General features: G+C 43.0%; 1 protein-coding gene across 1 annotated transcript in view; it reads right to left on the reverse strand.

The window, feature by feature from the left end:
- The window catches only part of LOC139373500 (atrial natriuretic peptide receptor 1-like), a 119505-nt gene extending 96473 nt beyond the window's left edge, over window positions 1–23032 (reverse strand). The window contains exons 1-2 of the mRNA XM_071114086.1: window positions 22245–23032; window positions 20224–21006 (exon numbers count right to left, since the gene is read on the reverse strand). Coding sequence (XP_070970187.1) covers window positions 20224–20992 — 769 coding nt within the window. The 5' untranslated portion in view covers window positions 20993–21006; window positions 22245–23032. The remainder of the gene's footprint in view (window positions 1–20223; window positions 21007–22244) is intronic.
- Between the last annotated feature and the right edge of the window lie 2256 nt (window positions 23033–25288).

The following is a 25288-nucleotide window of genomic DNA, read 5'->3' on the forward strand; positions in this document are numbered from 1 at the left end:
TTCATGTACCCTCCGTTGTCTCTCGGCAGGCGTGAGAGGGGCACGGCAGAGTTGCATGGGTTTGGGGCTATTGGACCGTGGTGGACAAGAGAAGGGCGTGGAAGACTCGCAGGCAATGGGAGACTGTATGGGTCTGCGGTCCACCAGTAGGTTGCCAATGAATATGGACATCCGGATGTATTGATTTAGGTCCGTTAAATCTCCTCTGCAGGCCAGTTCGGTCTGTAACTTCCGATTAAGACCACTCCGGTAGACTGTAAGGAGAACTGGTTCACTCCATCCACTGCCGGAAGTCATGGTGCGGAACTCAAGGGTATACTCAGTGGTGGAGCGATGGCCCAGTCGCAGCTCACATAACAAGTCCCCAGTGTGATGACCTGAAACTGAATGGTCGAACACCTCCTTGAAGAGGGGGTGGAAACGTGATTCAGAACTTTGAGCAGCCCTAAGGGCTACGACCCAATCCAGAGCTTTGCCTGTGAGTAGGATGATGACGAAGTCCACCCACCCGGTCTTTGTCAGAAGTGAAGTCAGCAGGGTGATGGTCTATGTACAGGTTACACTGCATGAGAAATCATTGACATTTCCCTGGGGCCGTCATATTTATTAGGCATGGATATAGGGGAGGATGAACGAGAGGAGGCTGTGGCACCTAATAACGGTGAAGCAGGAATGGACTGGCGAAGGAGGTCACAGAGTTCATCGATCCGTTCCTCCTGTCGGGTTAGACGTAGCTGCAGCTCTGCTGAATTCATCTGTCGTTTTTGGTGAGATTCTGTAATGAACACGATACACAGAGCGCAGCAGGTGTTCATTGGAAGGGACCATAGGAGGCAGGTAGCTGGGTCCAGGGGCAGGCAGAAGGTCATACACGGGAGGAGTGAAGAACAGGAAAAAACAGAGCTCCGAAAGAAGTGTGTCTCAAAACAAACAATACCTCACAGTTATTGGGTGCAAGGAACTGAACTAAATAGTGTGATATGATGACATGCAGGTGTGTGAGCAGATGATTAGAATTCCGGTGATTGGGATCTGGAGTATGAGCTGGAAAGTGGGCTGCGTTCCAGGGATCTAAGTGTTTGGGAGTGTGAGTTGGACGCAGACGTTACAAAATTCAAATGAATTTCATTGTTATTTCTTTGTTAACAATTTACAAAAACTCAAATGTCAAAGTGGAAGAAAAATAAAGAATTATTGAAAAATACTAGATAAGTATTCAACCTCCTGAGTCAATAAATGTTGGAATCACCTTTGGCAGATATTACCTCTGTGAGTATTTCTGGGTAAGTCTCTAAGAGCTTTCCCCCAACATAACACTTTGTATTTAGTACATAAAGTTAATTTCTTTGGCATATTTTTTAGCAGTTTTAGTTTAGTGCATTAATACAAACAATATGTATGTTTTGGAATTTCTTAATTCTGTACAGGCTTCCTTCTTTTCACTCTGTCAATTAGGTTAGTATTGTGGAGTAACTAAAATGTTGTTGATCCATCCTCAGTTTTCTCCTATCACAGCCATTAAACTCTGTAACTGTTTTGAAGTCACCATTGAAATCTCTGAGCGCTTTCAGTCCTCTCTGGCACTGAGTAAGAAGTTTCCTTGTATCTTTGTAGTGACTGGGTGTATTGATACAGCATCCAAAGTGTAATGAATAACTTTACCATGCTCAAAGTGATATTTAATGTGTTTTTTTTTACCCATCTACCAATAGGGGCCCTTCTTTGCGAGGCACTGGAAAACCTCTAAACATAATTCCACTTTGACATTACGGGGTATTGTGTGTAGACGAGTGACATAAAATCTAAATTTAAAACATTTTAAATTCATGCTGCAACACAACCAAATGTGTAAGAAGTCCAGGGCTGTGAATACTTTCTGAAGGCACTGTATGCGAGAATGCTGTTCATTGACTACAGTTCAGCATTCAACACTATTGTTCCCTCTAAGCTCGACATCAAGCTCAAAGTCCTGGGTCTGGACACCACCCTCCGCAACTGGATCCTAGACTTCCTGACGGGCAAACCACATGCTGTGAGGATTGGCAACAACACCTCCTCCACACTGCATCTTAACACAGGGGCTGCCCAGGGGTGTGTCCTCAGTCCTCTGCTATACTCCCTGTTCACCCACAACTGCATGGCTTTGCACGACTCCAACTCCATCATAAAATTTGCTGACGACACCACGGTTGTAGGACTGATAACAAACAACGACGAGTTGGACTATAGGGAGGAGGTACAGCGAGGGAAAAAGTATTTGATCCCCTGCTGATTTTGTACGTTTGCCCACTGACAAAGAAATTATCAGTCTATAATTTTAATGGTAGGTTTATTTGAACAGTGAGAGACAGAATAACAACAACAAAAATCCAGAAAAAAACACATGTCAAAAATGTTATTAAGTGATTTGCATTTTAATGAGGGAAATAAGTATTTGACTCCCTCTCAATCAGAAAGATATCTGGCTCCCAGGTGTCTTTTATACAGGTAACCAGCTAAGATTAGGAGCACACTCTTAAAGGGAGTGCTCCTAATCTCAGTTTGTTACCTGTATAAAAAAGACACCTGTCCACAGAAGCAATCAATCAATCAGATTCCAAACTCTCCACCATGGCCAAGACCAAAGAGCTCTCCAAGGATGTCAGGGACAACATTGTAGACCTACACAAGGCTGGAATGGGCTACAATACCATCGCCAAGCAGCTTGGTGAGAAGGTGACAACAGTTGGTGCGATTATTCGCAAATAGAAAAAACACAGAAGAACTGTCATTCTCCCTCGGCCTGGGGCTCCATGCAAGATCTCACCTCGTGGAGTTGCAATGATCATGAGAACGGTGAGGAATCAGCCCAGAACTACAAGGGAGGATCTTGTCAATGATTTCAAGGCAGTTGGGACCATTAGTCACCAAGAAAACAATTGGTAACACACTACGCCGTGAAGGACTGAAATCCTGCAGCGCCCGCAAGGTCCCCGTGTTCAAGAAAGCACATATGCATGCCCGATTGATCAAATACTTTTTTCCCTCAGTGTAAGTGAACTGGCATTGTGATGTCATTGGCAACAACCTCTCCCTCAACATCAGCAAGACAAAGGAGTAGAGAGAGTTCTTTGGCGTCCACTTCACTGAGGACTTGTCATGACAAGTCTTGTTAAGAGGGCGAAATTCTGCATGCCGCCCCAGGTCCTCTCCAAATTCAACCGTTGCACCATCGATAGCATCCTAACCAGTCACGTCCTGGTACGGAAATTTCTCCATCAATGACCGTACGTATCATAACGCACTCTGTTACAGAAAATCTCAATATGGGAAGCACCAGATGATTTGAAAGCCGGCCAGCCACATCAAAAATTGCTGGGGAAAGACAATACGCCTATTAATGAAATACTTAAAGAAATACTAAGGCAAAACACATCCTAAACAAAGTACTTTTTGGTAACTCTAGATGGAATATATTTTTAAAGAAAGTTAGACTAGGACAAACTTGCAGATAGCATTTATTTCCTGTATTAAAAATGGTCTGAATGGTCACCCATTGTTATGTTGCACCATTTTTTACAATTATCTGTGAAGGCAGATACAAAAATGTGCTCCTAACACATTGAAAAGCGGAATCATTCATTAATTTTACGCTGTTGAGACACATTTGTCACACTCTGTTAGCTAAAGGCATTACGCTCTGCCCTCCATTTACATTGGCTCACAGTTGATCAGCCGGCACCTGCCGAGAAGAAGAAGCTATGAGTCTAAAGACGATAGACCATTGAAAATAGCTCTCTTCAACACACAAGTTGCACGTTTTCAGAAACTTTGTTCTATATACAACCAGGCCTGGCTTCAGATGGTATAGTATTTGTTGTCTTTCAAATACTTCGGCTGCACTTGAGTGCACTTGTCTGGCTAAATGGAATAGTCCCAAAAGTACAAACCCCATCAATTTGGCATTCCTGGCATGATCAATCAAATGCCCAAATATTTTTAATAAAACTAGTAAACTGTTTGATTCTAGATCTGCACACAACACTTCTGTTAGAATAAACAGAATAAGAATAACTGGGCCCAAAATCTTTCTTCTCGAGCAGGTGGCGTCTTTTCTTTTTTTCCTCTCTTCAAGCGAGGAGTGTTTGTATGGAGGTCAATAAGACTGTTGAATTTGGTTAACAAAAAATGTAATTGCTTATTTGCTTAATGTGGCTTATTTGATTGAATAGAAGTTTCATAATGATTAGGTTGTGACCAGTGTACTGATTAAACAGTGCATTCGGGAAAGTGTTCAGACCCCTTGACTTTTTCCACATTTTGTTAAGTTACAGCCTTATTCTAAAATTGATTGAATTGTTTTTTCCCCCCTCATCAATCTACACACAATACGCCATAATAACAAAGCAAAAACATGTTTGTTAGACATTTTTGTTGTTGTATTACAAATAAAAAACTTATATCACATTTACATAAGCATTCAGACCCTTTACTCAGTATCAATCAATCAATCAGTACTTTGTTGAAGCACCTTTGCAAGCGATTACAGCCTCCAGTCTTCTTGGGTATGACACCAAAAGCTTGGCACACCTGTATTTGGGGAGTTTGTCCCATTCTTCTCTGCAAATTCTCTCAAGCTCCGTGAGGTTGGATGGGGATTGTCGCTGCACATCCATTTTCAGGTCTCTTCAGAGATGTTCAACCGGGTTCAAGTCCGGGCTCTGGTTAGGCCACTCAAGGACATTCAGAGACTTGTCCCGAAGCCACTCCTGTGTTGTCTTGGCTGTGTGCTTAGGGTCATTGTCCTGTTGGAAGGTGAACCTTCACCAGAGTCTGAGGTCTTGAGCATTCTGGAACAGGTTTTCATCAAGGATCTCTCTCTCTTTCAGCAAACTCCAAGCGGGCTGCCATGTGCCTTTTACTGAGGAGTGGCTTCTGTCTGGCAACTCTACCATAAAGGCCTGATTGGTGGAGTGCTGCAGAGATGGTTGTCCTACTGGATGGTTCTCCCATCTCCACAGAGGTTCTCCCATCTCCACAGAGGCACTCTGGAGCTCTGTCAGAGTGACCATCGGGTTCTTGGTCACCTCCCTGACCAAGGCCCTTCTCCCCCGATTGCTCAGTTTGGCCAGGTGGGCAGCTCTAGGAGAAGTCTTGGTGGTTCCAAACTTCTCCATTTAAGAATGATGGAGGCCACTGTGTTCTTGGGGACCATCAATGCTGCAGAAATGTTTTTGGTACACTTCCCCAGATCTGTGTCTCAACACAATCCTGTCTTGGAGCTCTACAGACAATTCCTTCGACCTCATGGCTTGGTTTTTGCTCTGACATGCACTGTCAACTGCGGGGCCTTATATAGACAGGTGTGTGCCTTTCCAAATCATGTCCAATCAATAGAATATTTCACAGGTGGATTCTAATCAAGTTGTAGAACATCTCAAGGATAATCAATGGAAACAGGAAGCACCTGAGCTCAATTTTGCATCTAATAGCAAAGGGTCTGAATACATATGTAAATAAGGTATTTCTGTTTTTTTTTATTATAAATCTGCAAAAAGTTTTAACTTGTTTTTGGTTTGTCATTATTGGGTATTGTGGGTAGATGGATGCAGAAAACAATTAATTTAATTCATTTTAGAATAAGACTGTAATATAACAAAATATGGAAAAAGGTAAGGGATCTGAATGCTTTCCAAATGCACTGTAAGTACGACATGTGACATCTTGGCAACTTTGAGAAAAAACACTTTATCAGTGTTTTGCCTGGTCATCACGAGTTACCAAAAAGCAAACCCAACCTAATTCTACAGTTTCTCTTATTAAAATTAGATTTTAAACCTAACCCCAACCACACTGCTAACCGTATGCCTAACCCTATTTAAAATGTTTATTTTCATGAATTATTACAATACAGACAATTTTGACGTTGTGCCTGTTGTTCACACGCATTTCTGCCCTCTCATTGGCTAGAAGGGTCCAAACTGATCTTGCCTCCTCCCTACTGCCTTCCATTTTTTAATACACCTATTCAGTGTTAGAGCGGCCATTTGAGTATCTGGTCAATATAATGGATAATCTGTGGCATAAATCAACCTTTCCTGACCCTGAAAGAATCCATACTATACCTGGCAAAACAACCAGATGTACAGTCGTGTCCAAAAGTTTTGAGAATGACACAAATATTAATTTCACAAAGTCTGCTGCCTCAGTTTGTATGCATATTTGCATATACTCCAGAATTTTATGAAGAGTGATCAGATGAATTGCAATTAATTGCAAAGTCCCTCTTTGCCATGTAAATGAACTGAATCCCAAAAAACATTTCCACTGCATTTCAGCCTTGCCACAAAAGGACCACATCATGTCAGTGATTCTCTCGTTAATTAACACAGTGAGTGTTGACGAGGACAAGGCTGGAGATCACTCTGTCATGCTGATTGAGTTCTAATAACAGACTGGAAGCTTCAAAAGGAGGGTGGTGCTTTGAATCATTGTTCTTCCTCTGTCAACAATGGTTACCTGCAAGGAAACACGTGCCGTCTTCATTGCTTTGCACAAAAAGGATATCGCTGCCAGTAAGATTGCACCTAAATCAACCATTTATCGGATCATCAAGAATTTCAAGGAGAGCGGTTCAATTGTTGTGAAGAAGGCTTCAGGGCACCCAAGGAAGTCCAGCAAGTGCCAGGACCGTCTCCTAAAGTTGATTCAGCTGCGGGATCGGGGCACCACCAGTACAGAGCTTGCTCAGGAATGGCAGCAGGCAGGTGTGAGTGCATCTGCATGCACAGTGAGGTGAAGACTTTTGGAGGATGGCCTGGTGTAAAGAAGGGCAGCAAAGAAGCCACTTCTCTCCAGGAAAAACATCAGGGACAGACTGATATTCTGCAAAAGGTACAGGGATTGGACTACTGAGGACGGGGGTAAAGTCATTTTTTATGATGAATCCCCTTTCCGATTGTTTGGGGCATCCGTAAAAAAGCTTGTCCGGAGAAGACAAGGTGAGCGCTACCATCAGTCCTGTGTCATGAGACCATTCATGTGTGGGGTTGCTTCTCAGCCAAGGGAGTGGGCTCACTCACAATTTTGCCTAAGAACACAGCCATGAATAAAGAATGGTACCAACACATCCTCCGAGAGCAACTTCTCCCAACCATCCAGGAACAGTTTGGTGACGAACAATGCCTTTTCCATCATGATGGAGCACCTTGCCATAAGGCAAAAGTGATAACTAAGTAGCTCGGGGAACAAAACATTGATATTTTGGGTCCATGGCCAGGAAACTCCTCAGACCTTAATCCCATTGAGATCTTGTGGTCAATCCTCAAGAGGCGGGTGGACAAACAAAAACCCACAAATTCTGACAAACTCCAAGCATTGATTATGCAAGAATGGGCTGCCATCAGTGGCCCAGAAGTTAATTGACAACATGCCAGGGAGGATTGTAGAGGTTTTGAAAAAGAAGGGTTAACACTGCAAATATTTACTCTTTGCATTAACTTCATGTAATTGTCAATGAAAGCCTTTGACACTTATGAAAGTGTCACGACTTCTACCGAAGGTAACTCGGCGTCGCCGGTTTACTAGCCGCCACCATCCCTTTTTCCTTTTCTGGTTGTTTTGTCTGTGTTCCTTTTCACACCTGGTTTCATTTGCGTATACTTCTGTGTGTATATAGTGCACCTGTTGCCTGCCTTAGTTCGTGTGGGATTAAGCTTGTATGTATTTGCGCTCGATTATCTTTGATGTTAATTGTTTTCACTATTACGCACGTGTATGTAAGTGTCGGAACTGTGGTTGTTCCTCCGTGCGTTTGCACAAGTTTCTGATTCTTCTAGAGCGTAGTTTTTGGATTTTCGTCTGGGCCATTTTTGTATTGGTGGACTATATGATTAAACACGCTTCTCAAAGTTCCCTGCTCTCCTGTGCCTGGCTCCTACACTTCTCACCGATACGCACCTTATCACAGAAAGGCTTGTCTTTATACTTCAGTATTCCATAGTAACATCTGACAAAAATATCTAAAGACACTGAAGCAGCAAACTTTGTGGAAATTAATATTTGTGTCATTCTCAAAACTTTTGGACACGACTGTACAGTTGAAGTCGGAAGTTTACATACACTTAGGTTGGAGTCATTACAACTCGTTTTTCAACTACTCCACAAATTTCTTGATAACAATCTATATTTTGGCAAGTCGGTTAGGACATCTACCTTGTGCATGAAACAAGTAATTTTTCCAACAATTGTTCAAAGACAGATTATTTCACTTATAATTCACTGTATCACAATTCCAGTGGATCAGAAGTATACATACACTGAGTTGACTGTGCCTTCAAACAGCTTGGAAAATTCCAGAAAATTACGTAATTGCTTTAGATGCTTCTGATAGGCTAATTGACATCATTTGAGTCAATTGGAGGTGCACCTGTTGATGTATTTCAAGGCCTACCTTCAAACTCAGTGCCTCTTTGCTTGACATCATGGGAAAATCAAAAGAAATCAGCCAAGACCTCCGCAAGCCTGGTTCATTCTTGGGAGCAATTTCCAAATGCCTGAAGGTACCACGTTCGTCTGTACAAACAATAGTACGCAAGCATAACACCATGGGATCACGCTGCTGTCATACCGCTCAGGAAGGAGATGCGTTCTGTCTCCTAGAGATGAACGTACTTTGGTGCGAAAAGTGCAAATCAATCCCAGAAGAAGAGCAAAGGACCTTGTGAAGATGCTGGAGAAAACTGGTACAAAGTATCTATATCCACAGTCAAACGAGTCCTATGTCGACATAAACTGAAAGGCCACTTAGCAAGGAAGAAACCACTGCTCCAAAACCACCATAAAAAAGCCAAACTACAGTTTACAACTGCACATGGGGACAAAGATCATACTTTTTGGAAAAATGTCCTCTGGTCTGATGAAACAAAAATAGAACTGTTTGGCCATAATGACCATCATTATGTTTGGAGGAAAAAGGGGGATGCTTGCAAGCCGAAGAACACCATCCCAACCGTGAAGCACAGGGGTGGCAGAATCATGTTGTGGGTGTGCTTTGCTGCAGGAGGGACTGGTGCACTTCACAAAATAGATGGCATCATGAGAAAGGAAAAAGATGTTGATATATTGAAGCAACATCTCAAGACATCAATCAGGAAGTTAAAGCTTGGTCGCAAATGGGTCTTCTAAATGGACAATGACCCCAAGCATACTTCCAAAGTTGTGGCAAAATGGCTTAAGGACAACAAAGTCAAGCTATTGGAGTGGCCATCACAAAGCCCTGACCTCAATCCTATAGAAAATGTGTGAGCAGAACTGAAAAAGCGTGTGTGAGCAAGGAGGCCTACAAACCTGACTCAGTTACACCAGCTCTGTCAGGAGGAATGGGCCAAAATTCACCCAACTTATTGTGGAAAGCTTGTGGAAGGCTACCCGAAACGTTTGACCCAAGTTTAATAATTTAAAGGCAATGCTACCGAATACTAATTGAGTGTATCTAAACTTCTGACCCCCTGGGAATGTGATGAAAGAAATAAAAGCTGATATAAATAATTCTCTCTACTATAATTCTGACATTTCACATTCTTAAAATAAAGTGGTGGTCCTAACTGACCTAAGACAGGGAATTTTTACTAGGATTAAATGTCAGGAATTGTGAAAAACTGAGTTGAAATGTGTTTGGCTAAGCTGTATGTAAACTTCCGACTTCAACTGTATGTGCACAAAAAAAAATACCTCAACTGCCACAAGCAATTCCCTACCCTGAAACAACCTATGCGTTAACGCCAAATGTAAAGCATCCAAGAAAGAGTCATTATTCTTAACAAATCCTGCCTGATTAAATTATTCTGCTGGATGTGGTCGTGAGGCGGGCTTGCGTAAATTAGACGGGGTGAGGAACTTAAGACTGAGGAGCTGGGAGACCACTTCATTACTGGAGGACGAGCTGCTCCATTTCTCACACACATTCGGTCTCTATTTATCTCTCCTTCCTTGTCCTCTCTTTCTTTATAATCACTCTCATTACTTACACGTGGTCGTCTATCTCCTCTTTCTCTTGCATTTCTCTCTTCCATCCCTCTCTCTCTCTTTGCCTGTCTCTCTCTCTCTCTCTTTCTTTTTCCTTTCCCCCTTGTGCCCTTTTTCTCCGTCTCTCATATGGTCTCGCTTTCCATCTCGCCCCTCTCCCGTTCCCTCTCCTGTCCTCTCTGGGTAGATGTGGATGATGTCGATGGGGTGGGGATGTCCTCTGAGTGTCATCTGTCAGTGTTGATATGTGGCTGCCCCGTGGAGAAGATTAATGAGGGTTGGGATGGGTGGGGGTTGCCAGATCTGTAGGGTCATTTCTGGTTAATGAAAGCCACATGTCAAACAGACTATTAACAATACATTGAAAATAATCTGAAAAACTGGATTTTATATATCAGTATTAAACCTGCCAATCTTAATCACTATCCTATATACATGGATTTGTGTTGGTAAGATGCTTTTGTTTCACATAAGTGAAATGCAAAGTGCCCTAAGTATTCTGTACCCAATCAATACATCGACTAGGATATAAAACCTCACAATCTAAATGTCTACTTATCTTATAATCTCACATTCGCTCTTCGAAGGGGAAGGCTGGGTCAAAGCTACTATCAATCTTATATACAGGGATTTGCATGATTTAATATGCATTATCTTTACATACTGCAAAGTGCCCTGCCTAAATAATTTACAACCACAAACTGTTTCTGGCTCGATGTACATAATACATCTCTTCTAGGGGTGAAGGTGAACAAGGACTGACTTTGTGTTAGTAAGTCATTTTATATTTGCTTCTTGCCAGGGAATATTAGCAGGTTGACTAAGCTCTCCGACATCGTTAAAATGTTTAGCTCAGTGGAACATTTCCATTCCGTCAAATCCATTTCTCTTGTGTCGAGGAAGCATCTCTGGCAGAGTTAGATTCTAGGTGGTGAAAGAAATGCAGCAGCAGGCCCATGTTGTTTACACACTACGTCCAGCACGTTGATGACGAGCGATGGCGGGCCTTGCATACGGCACACAGAAGCAATAACTGCCTCCCGTGTTTTGGCACATGCCACGCAGGCCTCACATCTCCAGCAGCAACAGATGGTCCCCTTTATTAGAGGCCACAAAAATGTCAGGAGCGTTTGCCAGGCTAATCGGACCAGCAATCTTTCTATCCATGTCATTCTCTACTGTATCAGCCGTTATAAATCAGGTAGGGTTAGACCCATCGCTCCTCTGTGTGTGTGTGTGTGTGTGTGTGTGTGTGTGTGTGTGTGTGTGTGTGTGTGTGTGTGCTGTGCCATTTAGCGAGGCATCCCCCCGGAGCCGCGCTTCAGTGGTCCTTCAGCCAAACAACACGCTCCGTCTGTTGCGTAGCTGCGCCGGTGTCCAGGTGCATCGTCCTGTCTGAGTGTTAGGCCTAAACACTGACCCTCTCAGGTAGATTCCTCTTCAGCTATGTCTGGTCAAACTGCCCATCTAAGTTGGCTTTCACACCTGGTTCCATTGGAGGTCATGTTAGATTCAGGGTGTGTTTAGGGCTGTGGTGGTCACAAAATTTCATCAGCCAGTGACTGTCGAGCAAATAACTTCTGGTCTCACGGTAATTGACCGTTAGTTAACATAAACACATTTATCATCTTCTGGCTTCCACACATATCCTACAAGCCACTGATGCAGACCTTTGGAACATCTGCATTTTAAAAAGTCAAATTAATTAATGTAATATAGCCTACACCATCACAATGAATCCATGATTTATTTTAGAGAGGTCTAAAGAAACATGATGTGAAGAAAATGTAGTCTATTTCAGAAGAACAGAATAACATACTCTGAGTTGTGCTTATTATGTTAGGTACTGCTCTGGCTATGCCATATGGCTGTGGGCTACACTAGTTCCATTTAGCAGATACGATTTGCTTAGAATTTCATGGCATTATTTTGTAGTATGAAGAATACAATTGAATAAAATAGAAAGGATATTTTCTCCCAATGATGAGGGAGTGCGCACATGCAGCTATTCTGTGTTGAGCGGTTAACAACGAAACAGGTACTCCTATATGCTTAATTTAGTGTTATTTATGTAACTTTAGTCATGATACAAACATTGGGCTATATGTTTTGATTTTCAATACATTCTAAGGCTGCCTGACGCGACTCTAATGATGATTTGAAAAAAGTTGCACGAAAGGCATGAACTCTTATTTTTTGGACAGGCTGTACACACTTCATCAGTCTCTCATTCACAATTTGACAAGCACTTGGTAATTCCTCGAATTTCCCGACAGCATCCCCTTTGTGTGGCCGTAATGCCCCCTAAAAAATCCATGCCTTTGTGGCCAGTGGCTGTTGTGCCTTTGGGCTTAATATAATAATAATAATAATAATAATAATAATAACCTTCTACCTGCGTGGTGTTTGCACCTCTCACTCACGTGGCTCTACATCACGTGATCGGGTCTTTCTCACAGGCTACAAGTGAAAATGGACACATCCTGGACGGAACTGCGCACGTCCTTCCGAGGCATTCCGAGGCAAATATTGAAGATATTGGAAGAACTGTCCACATTTACTTTTAGTCAGTCAACAAGACTAAAAGTAAATGTGTACTTCATTCCCATACTGACTTCCATGGACCATCTAAGGTCTGTCAAACCTGGATAATTTGAAAGGGGTTGTTTGTTTTGTTTGAACAGGTGTGATAGCATTTTCATGCCAAAATGAGAAGAAAGAAAAGGCAACCTAGGTTGGCAATACAAAAAGGTGTTAGATTCCCAGATGGTGTGAAAGTAATTCACACCAATTCAGAGAAGTTGGCCAATATCACATCATTTTGCCCCAGTGCACAAGGCATCGGGTTACCTTTTCAGTCGATAAGACAACTCAACCAATGATAAACCTCTGTTCAAGCAATTTGCAATGATGACAGGGAGCGTATTCACTCCAAAACTTGTATCCATTCTATTGACATCAAACAGTTGTGAGATAGTGGCAAATAAACAATTCCACAGAATCAGATGCGTCGATAAAATTTTACACAGCATAATGAATGGGAATGATTGCTTTATTTGACATTATTTAATTTACGTGACAACACTTCTAGCGATGCCCTTGCTTGCACATCCAATTTGTAGTTCAAATTAAATCATGCAAATCAAATCCAGGCAAGTTTAAAAAAAAGTTAATACAGTGCATTCATAAAGTATTCAGACCCCTTCATTTTCCACTTTGTTACGTTACAGTCTTATTCTAAAATTGATTAAATATTTTTTTTCCTCATCAAACAATACCCCATAAGTACAAAGCAAAAATAAGTTTAGAAATTTCTGGAAATGTATATATGTAAAAAAATGAAATATCACATTTACATAAGTATTCAGACCCTTTACTCAGTACTTTGTTGAAGCACCTTTGGCAGTGATTACAGCCTTGAGTCTTCAGCTACAAGCTGGGCACACCTGTATTTGGGGAGTTTCTCTCATTCTTCTCTGCAGATTCTATCAAGCTCTGTCAGGTTGGATGGGGAGGCATCACAGCACAGCTATTTTCTGGTCTCTCCAAAAATGTTAGATCATGTTCAAGTCTGAACTCTGGCTGGGCCACTCAAGGACATTCTGAGACTTGTCCCGAAGCCACTCCTACGTTGCCTTGGATGTGTGCTCAGTGTCGTTGTCCTGTTGGAAGGTGAACCTTCGCCCCAGTCTGAGCTCCTGAGTGCTCTGGAGTAGGTTTTTATCAAGGATCTCTGTACTTCGCTCCGTTCATCTTTCCCTCGATTCTGACTAGTCTCCCAGTTCCCACAGCATGATGCTGCCACCACCATGCTTCACCGTAGAGATGGTGCCATGTTTCCTCCAGACGTGACACTTGGCATTCAGGTCAAAGAGTTCAAACTTGGTTTCATCAGACCAGAGAATCTTGTTTCTCATAGTCTGAGAGTCCTCTAGGTGTCATGTGCCTTTTCCTGAAGAGTGGCTTCCGTCTGGCCACTCTACCATAAAGGCCTGATTGGTGGAGTGCTGCAGAGATGGTTGTCCTTCTGGAAGGTTTTCCCATCTCCACAGAGGAACTCTGGAGCTCTGTCAGAGTGACCATCGGGTTCTTGGTCACCTCCCTGACCAAGGCCCTTCCCCCCCGATTGCTCAGTTTGGCCGGGCGTCCAGCTCTAGGAAGAGTCTTGGTGGTTCCAGACTTCTTCCATTTAAGAATGATGAAGAACACTGTTTTCTTGGGGGCCTTCAATGCCGCAGACACTTTTTGGTACCCTTCCCCAGATCTGTGCCTCGACACAATCCTGTCTCGGAGCTCTACGGACAATTCCTTCAACCTCATGGCTTGGTTTTTGCTCTGACATGCACTGTTAACTGTGGGACCTTATGTAGATAGGTGGGTGCATTTCTAAATCATGTACAATCAATTGAATTTACCACAGGTGCAGTTCAATCAAGTTGTAGAAACATCTCAAGGATGATCAATGGAAACATGATGCACCTGAGCAAAATGTAAAGTCTCAAAGCAAATGGTCTGAATACTTATGTAAATAAGGTATTTCAGTTTTTATGTTTAATAAACTCGTTAAAGTGTCTAAAAAGCTGTTTGTGCTTTGTAATTATGGGGTATTGTGTGTAGATTTATAAGGAAAAACCTTAATTTAATCAATTTTACAATAAGGCTGTAACGTAACAAAATATGGAAAAAGTGAAGGGGTCTGAATACTTTCCCCAAATGCACTGTATATGTCCGTTCTCGAAGTCCTGTCTTGTAAATCGTCTAGAGCAATTGCACGCCTTTTGTCTAATACGAGTCCAGTGATGTCAGTTAGATGCTTAGGTAAAAAGCTTAGCCTGCGAATTTGATCAACATTCAGATGTGTGGCTGCTGTGTATCTGGGACTATTAGGCATCTACACATCATTAGTCCACATGCATTAAATGTACCCTGTCAGATGCACATACATACACAGTAAGTAAGTATTTGGCGCACGTGACAAATAAACTTTGATTTAATATGACATGAATTCGAACATATGGTTATTGTGTGATTTACAAAAGATTGAATCATACTCTGCCACTTGTATGTATTTGAATGTGGTGTGTGAGAGAGACGGACTGAGTGTTTCTGTATGTTTGAGAGCAGGTGAAAGAGAGCGAGAGGGAATAGGAGAGAGCAACAATCTGGTGGTCACACTGACAGTTCCAATGTGCGCCAGAGGAAAATATACGACACAGGAGGGCAGGTGATCGCTCCTGTCACGCCCACCTGTTCCTGCGCTCTGGCGCAGATGCTGCCCGTATCCATGGAAACTATCTCCTCAGCTCAGCCATGCTTGCGGATTCTCCTCTCCGTCAAACTTTCATCCTGGCACATCAGGAGGAGAATTTTAAAAATGGACCGTCTATCCAAATACCTTGAAGGGTAAACTCTCAAATCCAGCTAAGCTGAGGTTTAGACATAGTGAGCATTACAAAGCAGCTCTGTGCTTTCATTCACACTCCATTTGCGTTTCTCCAGTTCTCTGTCTTGGCTATCTTGGTCTTTTTCTTTCTTTCTCCGAGACAGCCCTCATTGGCCAAGCCTCCGCCATCTTTTTATGTCTTTATTTCTCACACTCATTTCTATGTTTTGAACAGATTGTTTTAGCAACTATGTTTGCATAGCCCCAGGGCAGGTAATGTTTAAAGTAAATTATTACCATTGGTCGAACATTTTACTTGGATGGGAAGATAAACAGCCAGAACTAAATCATTTGGAATGTGATTAAAGAAATACATTGCATATTTCCCTGGGAGCAAGACAGGACAAACTGTTTTCTCATTGCCCCTCGGGCTGTGTTTGACAAGCTGCCACATTCTGGCTCACTCTGTCTCCCTTCTGGTGAGATTTATGACTCTACGGCAAATTAATGTTCTGATCCAAATACTCTTTACCGGCATAACTGTGACAGGTGAACGCTGCCAGGGCAATTACAAGTAATAATGGAACAAAGAGGAGGCTGGTGGGAGGAACTATAGGAGGACGGCTCATTGTAATGGCTGGAACGGAATCAATGGAACGGTACCAAACACATCAAACAACGTGTTTGACACCATTCCATTGATTCCATTTCAGCCACTACAATGAGCCCGTCCCTACCATAGTTCCTCCCACCAGCCTCATCTGATGGAACAGCAATACAAAAGCTCTCCCAGCTAGCACATTTCGTTCCTTGCAAATTGTGGGAACGTATGTTTTTGGTTTAACATTGGTTGTGGGAACAAAGCCACATGTTTCCTGACTGGTAAAACTTTTTATTTTTTATTTTTCTGAGAACAGAAGTGAACATTTTGCCTGTTCTGGGGATATTTATTTTTACGTTACAGGTAGGTTCTGAGAACTTTTTCTCTGGCTCCTTGAAAGTTTTCCTCTAAGGTTTTCTTAATGCTCTGAGAAATGGGAGTTTTTTTTAGTAACTTCCTTAAAACTTTCACTGAATATTTCAATAAGACTTTAAAAAAAAAACTGTAATGAAATACCTAGAAAATAATGTATTTTTGTCAGGTTCTTTAAAATGTGTTGAGAATGTTCCGAAGTCAAGTAACTATCCTCCACCATTCCCAGAAAGTTGGGTTGTATGTAGAAAATGTTAAAAAAAACATAGGACAACCAGGCTTTTACCATGCTCTAAGAAACGTATGGTTCTCAGAACATTATATGCTAGCTGGGCTCTCTTTCTATGCTTAAATGTCTTTCTAACAGTATCGCTCTTAATCTCTCTCTCTCAGTCCCCTTCTCTTGCCTTCCAGTCTAACAAACCGACACAATCCCCAGCTGTGATTTGCTAAATGCTGCTGGGGGGGGGGGGGGGGGGGGTAAACACGACGGAAGAGACAGCCACAGCATCACCAAGTAATCCCACACTGGAAGTCTCCACGCTGTTTGAATTAGGGGAGCTCTCCGCCTCCACTGCAACTCAAAGCGCCAGAGAAACCAGGCTTATTTTTCTTCCTTTTAAATGGGACTTAATGGGACTGCTGGCTCTGATATAGAGCGCTGCTTGCAAATCACTTCATCAAATGACGTTGTTTCCTTTTACCATCAGGCTTATATCATTCCAGAGGCCCTGGGGCTTGGACAGGCTACAACCGGGAAAAACACAACAGGAAAACAACAATGGGATATTGTCCGCAGGGCTAGCATCTTGATATAATTATTCATTTTAAACTGTTGATTCTGACCAATTAAGAGTGGTTCCCATTGGTTTCCTAACCTATTGAAGCGGTGATTGGTGGAGGGATTCTGAGGGGACACTGATGGTACGGTCTTATTTTGACCAACCACGAAAAGTTTAGGCTCCTGGGGAGGGAGGGTGAGTGCAGCGAAGATCATGTGAGAACTGAGAATCCTTCAACAATGGACTGGGATAAAGCAGAGGAGCCAGCCATCCCTCTTCTCTCTCCTTCTCTCTCCCACCCACCATCACTCAGTCCCCAGCCTGGTCAGCTTAGCCTGCGAATTGATTCCCGGTTGCTTGGGAGACAAACGACTGTTTGACACAGTCAATAAACTCAGATGGTGGTCACACGGGGCCGATACCCGAAATAGTCTTATAAAACAGTGGCCAAGAAGAACAAAAAGTCAGGACAAATTATGTTTCGCAGGAAATACCTTTGTGTCAGAAATGTCCTGAGCAGTTTCCCTTATAAAGTCAAAGAGGGGCCACTGGCTACACCTCTTGCTTAAGTTTGGGACTTTTAATTAAGAATGTTGTCGTACCCATGTGGGAACTGGGGGAGTGGAATACAGGAAACTGGCTGGGGCTGGGCACGGTGTGAGGAGGGAGGTGGTTCCCAACAGGGCAGTTATACCACCTACATTCTAACATTCAAGTCCACGTAATGTCCTCGGTCTCAGAAACTACGAGCCACACTATCAAATTTCCACATTTACATCTGTGCAGCCAGTCAAATAAAATGAAAGAGGCCATGTTAGTATATGACCAAATAGAGGAAGTCAAAACTAAAAATCTATGGATAACGATGAGTCCACTCGCACTATTCAGTGCGCTTTCAAGTACCTTCTTCAGCGTGCCCCGAGGCTAAGAAGAAAAAGTAATGGAGCCACAAAGTACTGGCAACAGAAATGCATGTGTCTGCATGTGTCAAAGAAAACAGACAACACATTCTCCATTACAATTAAACTAGCACCGATCAAGCATTCCCATTGACACATTCCTTTCAATCAATACATGGACGTTACGCCCAACTAAAGACAGTTACTTTCTGGGTTAATTCCAAAATCAATAATGATATGGTGTGAGAAAATGCAAATGACAGCGCATGTCAACACCTGAACTAGCCAATTATCAAATTAAAGCGACATCCGGTAACTGCACTCTCAAACTTCATATTGGAGATATTGATTGCTTGGTGGCGGTTCAGTTAAGGGTGCTAGCCAGGGAGCACTTAATTAGTTACAGATTTGAAATAACAATGAAGCGCTCGAGTACCTAATAAGGTTATCTGCATGCCAAGAGTTGCCTCTGTTGAAGTTTCCCGCAACTTAGAGTGTGTGTGTGTGTTTGTGTGCGTGTGTGTGTGCGTGCGAGAGAGTTTTCAGGAACATGTTCTGTCAGCATTTCCTAGACGCCTCTACTTCTCTCCTAGACTTTAGCGCCTGTGGAGGCACCTTTAATGGTCTCGGCAGCAGCAAGGCGATGCCAGCTGAACTTCCTGCACATCTGAGCAGAAACAGCGAGGCTCCTCACACCTGCAGACACAGTCCCAGACGCATCATCTCTTTATGGGAAGAAATGTGGTAGGTTGTGGTGTCAGAATGTGCACAGGGTGTTCCCCTGCTGCCATGTGGATAGGACCACTGACACACACGGAGTTAAAGCGGAGGGGGTGGACTCGTTGTGATTCATCCATAGCCCAACAAAGCAGAGAGCACTATTCTATTCCCACACTATATGATTCAATATTTTAACCCTTTCAACACCATTATATTTTAACACTTGCCATCTCTCGGTCAGTAGGCCTACGCCCTCTTACTATTTGCAATCTCTCTCTCACTATCCTGTTTCCTCCATTGTACTGTATCTTTCACAGACCTATCACTTTGCTTGTGCACACCCTCTCTTTTTCACTCTCTCTAACTCCCTGCCATGATTTATTGTTCCCCACGCTGAAATCGGGGAGGGGACTGAGGACTTGTCTCCGTCCGTTAGTATGTTAGTACGTTAGTGCATTAGTCACATGTGACATCTCAGACAGCACTGGCCCCGATTTTGACGAATTTTGGGTGAGTGATGCGTAGAGATCCGGCATTTACAAAATGACGCCGATTGGCCAGATGGTGGCGCTATGACGAGATTGAAAATGCAAACTTTGAAAGGTCACGCCCCTCACCCTGTTTGACCTAAAGTCATGAAATTCGGTACGAAGGTCCCTCTCCTCACAAGGAAACAATGTGCCACAGAGACCCGTAAGGTCCGCCATGATGGATTTTTTGCCATTTCTATTTCCTCTTCCTACATTGTCATGCTGTCTGTTAAATGTGCGTTAACAGAAGTACGTTTTCTCTCCCTCAATGTGTTGTGTGTTAATTGACATTGTGGCAAGTTAACAACTTTTCTCGCTCTGCCAGTACCATGCATTAATACGCTTTGGTCAAATTCTAGGTCTATCTGTTTATTGACTCACCAGGTCAATAAAACTTCAGCTCAAATATTAACATTCAATCTACTGGATTTAAGCTGCGCATGTGAACTTAGTCCTACATCTGGTAATTGAGACAATTAGTAAGTTGACAGGTCAATTTACAATAATGAAAAGAGTGGTTGCAAATGAAAACAGCATACACATGTGGTCTTGAAATAAGGACCAACTAGGATTGACTGCTCTCTCCAGATTACTGAAATAATGGAATCAAAATACCATTACTGCCAAACAGCAATTAGTCAGGCCACTTATTTTCACATTCTACACATATGGCTTTAATGTGCGGACATTAACGTTCAGGCAAATCTTCTGCAAGCTGGGTTTGTGACCGATTGGGAGCTATGTTCTCAGGTTTTTGATAAAACCATGTCAACATGTATGTATCTGTAAGCAATTGTAAGAAGAAAAAAAACTTGATCAAGATGAGAACAAGGCTTAAACAGTCACCCAGATCAAGACAGAGGGTGCCCAGAATACTTTAGGTAGAAATAGGACAGAGGTCAGATGGACAGAGATTGGACTGGGAGCTCACCTCGGGCACTCTGGCTTATATCACTGATGAGGTCATCATACTGGACGGGTCCAGTCTGCTCATTGAAGACCTTGTCTGCTGTGGTGATGTTGTCCAGCTGCAGCTGCGTGTACAGCCCCTCTGCCGTAAAGTAGTATGGCCGGTCGTCGTCTTTGTTGTCGCTGAACATGAGCATGGCGTGCCTGTGCCAGCCAAAATGGCGATGCAGGCGCACCCCAAACTCGCCCAGCTTCTTGTGTGTGGGGCCCGTGTTGGTGATGGATGTGTACATGTTGAAGCCGATGGCCGCTGCCCCGGCCGTCACCATGGGAACGTCCCAGTGGGTGGTGAAGCGGCCCACAGGAGACGAAGCGTAGTCGCAGCCAGGCCCGATGAAGGCCCACGGGTCGTAGGAGAACTTGAGGTCCACGGCCACCAACGGCGCCACTGAGTCGGAGCAGACTCCATCTTTGCTTTCGCTGCTGTCGTAGACGATGCGGAGGTGGTGGCCCGGCAGCAGGGTGGGTTCGTCATTGACTCGCTCCAGAGCTCTGATCAGAGCGGGTCCCACGCGAGGCCAGGCCCACGGGTATTCAGTGTTGTGCAAAGGCAGGATAGCAGCCAGTGTCACATTCTGGGGCTCCGAAAGTCCATTGAACGACAGCTCGAGTTGGAGCGGTTCGGTCCTGAGGAGCGGGAAAACCAGAAACAGCAGAGGAACTCCCAGTCGTCCCTGCCACCACCGAGTTCTCGTCTTCTGCATTGCTGGGTTGGGCTCAGGCATCACCATCAACCACAGGGGGGCTGGCAGGAACAAACACACAGAGTGCGTGAGGTGGCCTGTTAGTAATGATTTATAACATTATGACACCAGCCCCAACCCCTAGAGGCATTTGTGGCCTTCTAGTTTGAATGATTCTTCGATTCAGGTCAATTCTGTAGCAGAAATTTGAATAACCACTAGATGAGGATATCAAAGTAGTGTTGAATTTATTCTACGTCAAATATCATGGAATTTGGATGGATGGAAGACAAAGAATAAGGGGAAAATAGAACGAGGGGATAAGATAAGTATCATGATATTAACAGGTTCTAATCTACTTATTTGGTGTGTGTGGATAAGACACATGCTATGATAAAGTTTGGCATTTGACTGGTTTGTGAGTGAGGCTGGCTACTAGATCTGTCACTGTATACTTAACTTTGAATATCTTATCTAGTAATTGCATAAGTTACTTTCTTACTTGAGACACCAACAAATTAAGTATATCCCCGTAGTCAACCTGTGATGTATTTGTGAGTGTGAAGCCAAAGCTAACCGAGCTGTCAGCAAAGTGCGTCCTCATCTTTGCAAAGAAATAGGCTACTCCAAGTGTTTTTTTATTGATTTATCAGATTACCTATCTATGCAGGGATCATCAACTAGTTTCAGCCGCGGGCCAATCATTTTTTAGATGGTCAGGTCGGAACTTAATTAGAAATAATTTGTAGACTAAATAAATTGACCGCAAGAAGCCCAAACAGATATAACATTTGACTAAAATATAATCATTTCAAACCTTGCTTACATTTGTATATGATCACATTTATTTTTTATTGAACCTTTATTTTATCAGGGAGTCATACTGAGACCAAGGTATATTTTACAAATGAGCCCTGAATTACAGAAAATACACACATAAAAATATAAGTACAAAATGCATGCAGAGAGAAAAGCATGGTCATAAAAAAAAAAAAAACACATTCACCAGTAAAAAGATCCTCAATCAGCTTTCTGATTTCTGAATATCTCTATTATGCGTGGGTATACTTTGGAGCGGATTACCAAAATTAAAATCACTTGGAGCTGATTTGCTGGTGTTTTAATAGTCGTTTATGTCCAACAAATAAAAACATATAATAAAAATAAAACATTTTTAATTATTATTTTTTTGCGCAGAAAACTTGGGGGGTGGGGGCAAATAAAATAACCCCGCGGTCTGCCAAGTATTGCTTTAAACTTTACAGAATTAGCCAACAATTAATTAAAAGTACATTTTTACCTCAATATCGATGGTTATGTCTCGCCATTTTGTGTATCTCTTCCACAGATTGTCTGTATCTCTTCCACAGATTGTCTCTGGACAGCCTATCGAGTTTCTTGGTAGAAGGTCTCCCGGTGACTCTCCCAGCAACTGTCCTGTCAATGGAAGATGCGAAGCTGTAAAGACATTGCGCCTCATGAGAGGGACATTTCGTTGCGCACCACTCGCACTAGAGTGCAAATCATTGATCTCCTAACTCCTTCAATTCAGGTTGAACTGTTGTCTTCTTGAATTGCCTACTTAAAAAAACAACAACGCAGAAACTGTTTTATATAAGCGCTATCTTATGTATGCCAGGAGCGTCTGCCAAGTAGGCTAGGCTATAAGCTAAATGGGCAACATTAGGCTATAGGAAAACGTACTCTTAGCTCTGGCTGATATTTGGGATCATTAATAACACAATAGTTAGGTGAATATCTGCCGCAGGCGACTGACTTATATCTTAATGTCTATCACGTTCGTTATTTAGAATCTGAAGCCGCTGCTTCTTAGACTAAATTCCAACACATTGTTTTGCTGTTCCTGTGAAGGCTGCGATTTTACTAGTCTCTTGTTGATTCCATTGAAGAAAAAGCTAAAAAGTCAGCTAAACATCCAAAGTTAATCGAAGACGTCCGATGAACCGAGCTTGTCATTCTTTGAGGTGAGTGCGGTGGTTTCCTCTCTCCGCACATCGCCAACATTGAACTCAACTCAATCACACAGCAGCACACAAGGATCGATCTCTCACTCGCGCAGATGAATACGCAAGCGCTGGGGAGCTCCGGTCACAAGGGTAACCGGTGTGTGTGTGCGGCAGTGTGATATATTTGCTTTTGTGCACAGGGTTGGGAAGGGGGAGGCATATACCATTACATTACCATGTGCCATCAATAACAAGACGTGTGCTGAATGGTTGGATGGGGAGCTGTGTCATTGCAGGCTAATTTATGCCAAAACTAACCTAAACATGATGTTTGAGTGTGTGTGTGCATAAGGAAATGTGTGTGTGTGTGTGTGTGTGTGTGTGTGTGTGTGTGTGTGTGTGTGTGTGTGTGTGTGTGTGTGTGTGTGTGTGTGTGTGTGTGTATTCCCAAATGCATGTAAGGTAATAGTTTGGATATCAGGGCTGGTGATCTGATTTCCAGATAAATGCTTGATTGGTTGAGATTGGTCGATGTGCACATCTGGAACCATTGTTCCTCAATCTGAGTATGCCAGCTGAGTTGGACCTTTGCAAAATATGCATTGTAAGTTTAACTGTGATTGCATATGGTAATCCAGTCACTCCTATTATGACCGGATACGATTGTAGGCTACTGTTCATGACTTCTGCAAATGGACTCATATCAACAAAAATGTATCGAACAATTGCCTACTACCGACTGTCACTAAGCTAGGCAAAAAGCTCTTAAGAGTGAACCAAGGTAGAGTGGAATTTCTGCCCCACCCCCACTGACCTCCTGCATTTTAATCACATGCTCCTCTTCCTTTTCATTGTTCCACGTTTTTTCCCCCCCTCTTCCTCTCAATTAAAGTGTGCTATTGTTGTACGTCCATTAAGCCACTTAGTCCCTCTCCCCCTCGCTCGTCTTCACTGCACTTTGTTTAATTTCACCTTGCCCCATCTTGGATCTTACATCACTTGCAAGCGTGCTCTGCTCGCTGACAAACAACTTCCAGATCAATAAAGGGAAAACACAAGGAGCTCGTTGGCTTCCCGGACGCACGGCGGCGGAAGAACGTGTGTATGCAGGGTGCCAAGTGCCATGGCGGCTCATAAATCACCCGCAGTATGTGTGCTGCCTGTACCTCCCACAGAGGAGGAGTGAGGTCACCACACTCCTCTTACCCCCACACGCGTTTCCCTTGGCTAACATACGACCCTCCCCCACTGCTGTCCACCCATCTAGCCCCTTATCCTCTGGCCCAACCATCCCAAGCTGCACTCCAAAAAGGTTACAGGATATGGTTTACAAAACAGGATGGGGCACAGTGGCGAACTCCCTCTCTTCCCTGTGCCTCTTCCTGGATATTATCTCCGACCCCCCCCCCCCTCCCGAACAGACCCTCCTCCCCCACATACATACTCATCCACCCCCCCTCCCTCCCTCTTCCACTAGGCCTGTGCTCTCAGGTTATTAGTCATCACACTGTTCTGACAATTATACACATGCTTCTCTCTCCCCTACATATACACACATGCACACACACACACACGATTAACTGGTGGAAGACCACATAATACCTCAGGATAAATAAAAGGTTAAATAAACAAATAAAACATTATGATCCCAGTATCGTACACACTAACGTAAAGACATAGGACCAAAAAAACTCCACAATTCCTTCATGTTTTGCTTTACTCCCTCTCTTGATGACTCTTTCCCTGCACTCCCACTAGCATTTCTTGCCCAGAGCGTATCATGTGATGATGCCTCACCTCTCTGGGTCCTCTTCCTTTCTCTTTGGTCTCTGTCCCTTTGAACCTGCCGACTCACACTGTTCCAAAGCTGCTAATGGTCTCAATGAGTGAAATGACGAGCCGAACATCGCTGTGGTGGCAGAAATGGATGTTGTTAGTGTGTGGTCGCGCACACACATTTGTGGGTGTGTGTGGGTGTGAGAGAGTGCCTTGATCTTACTATAGAAGAAAATTAATTTCTGGCTACTTGCTTCAATGATTCTGACATGATGCAGCTTCACTAATGAGGCTTTTCTTCACTATGTTTGTGTGTGTGTGTGTGTGTGTTTGCCTGTGTGTGGGAGTAAGCTACAGTCTAGTAAAAATCATCAGCTGACACCACCCCAAAAAATATTTTTGTAGAGGTGCTGACTAACAGAGAGTAATCTGTATGAAAATAAAGAAAGTCAGAGACTTTCCTAATCCTAACCAACTTAATTTAAATTTAAATGACATTTCTTAAATTATAGGGAGTATATACAGTACCAGTAAAAACATTGAGAACACCTACTCATTCAAGGGTTTTTCTTTATTTAGAAGTTTTCTATATTGCAGAATA

Source organism: Oncorhynchus clarkii, chromosome 18 (genome assembly GCF_045791955.1).
Source record: "Oncorhynchus clarkii lewisi isolate Uvic-CL-2024 chromosome 18, UVic_Ocla_1.0, whole genome shotgun sequence".
NCBI classification, from domain to species: Eukaryota; Metazoa; Chordata; class Actinopteri; order Salmoniformes; family Salmonidae; genus Oncorhynchus; species Oncorhynchus clarkii.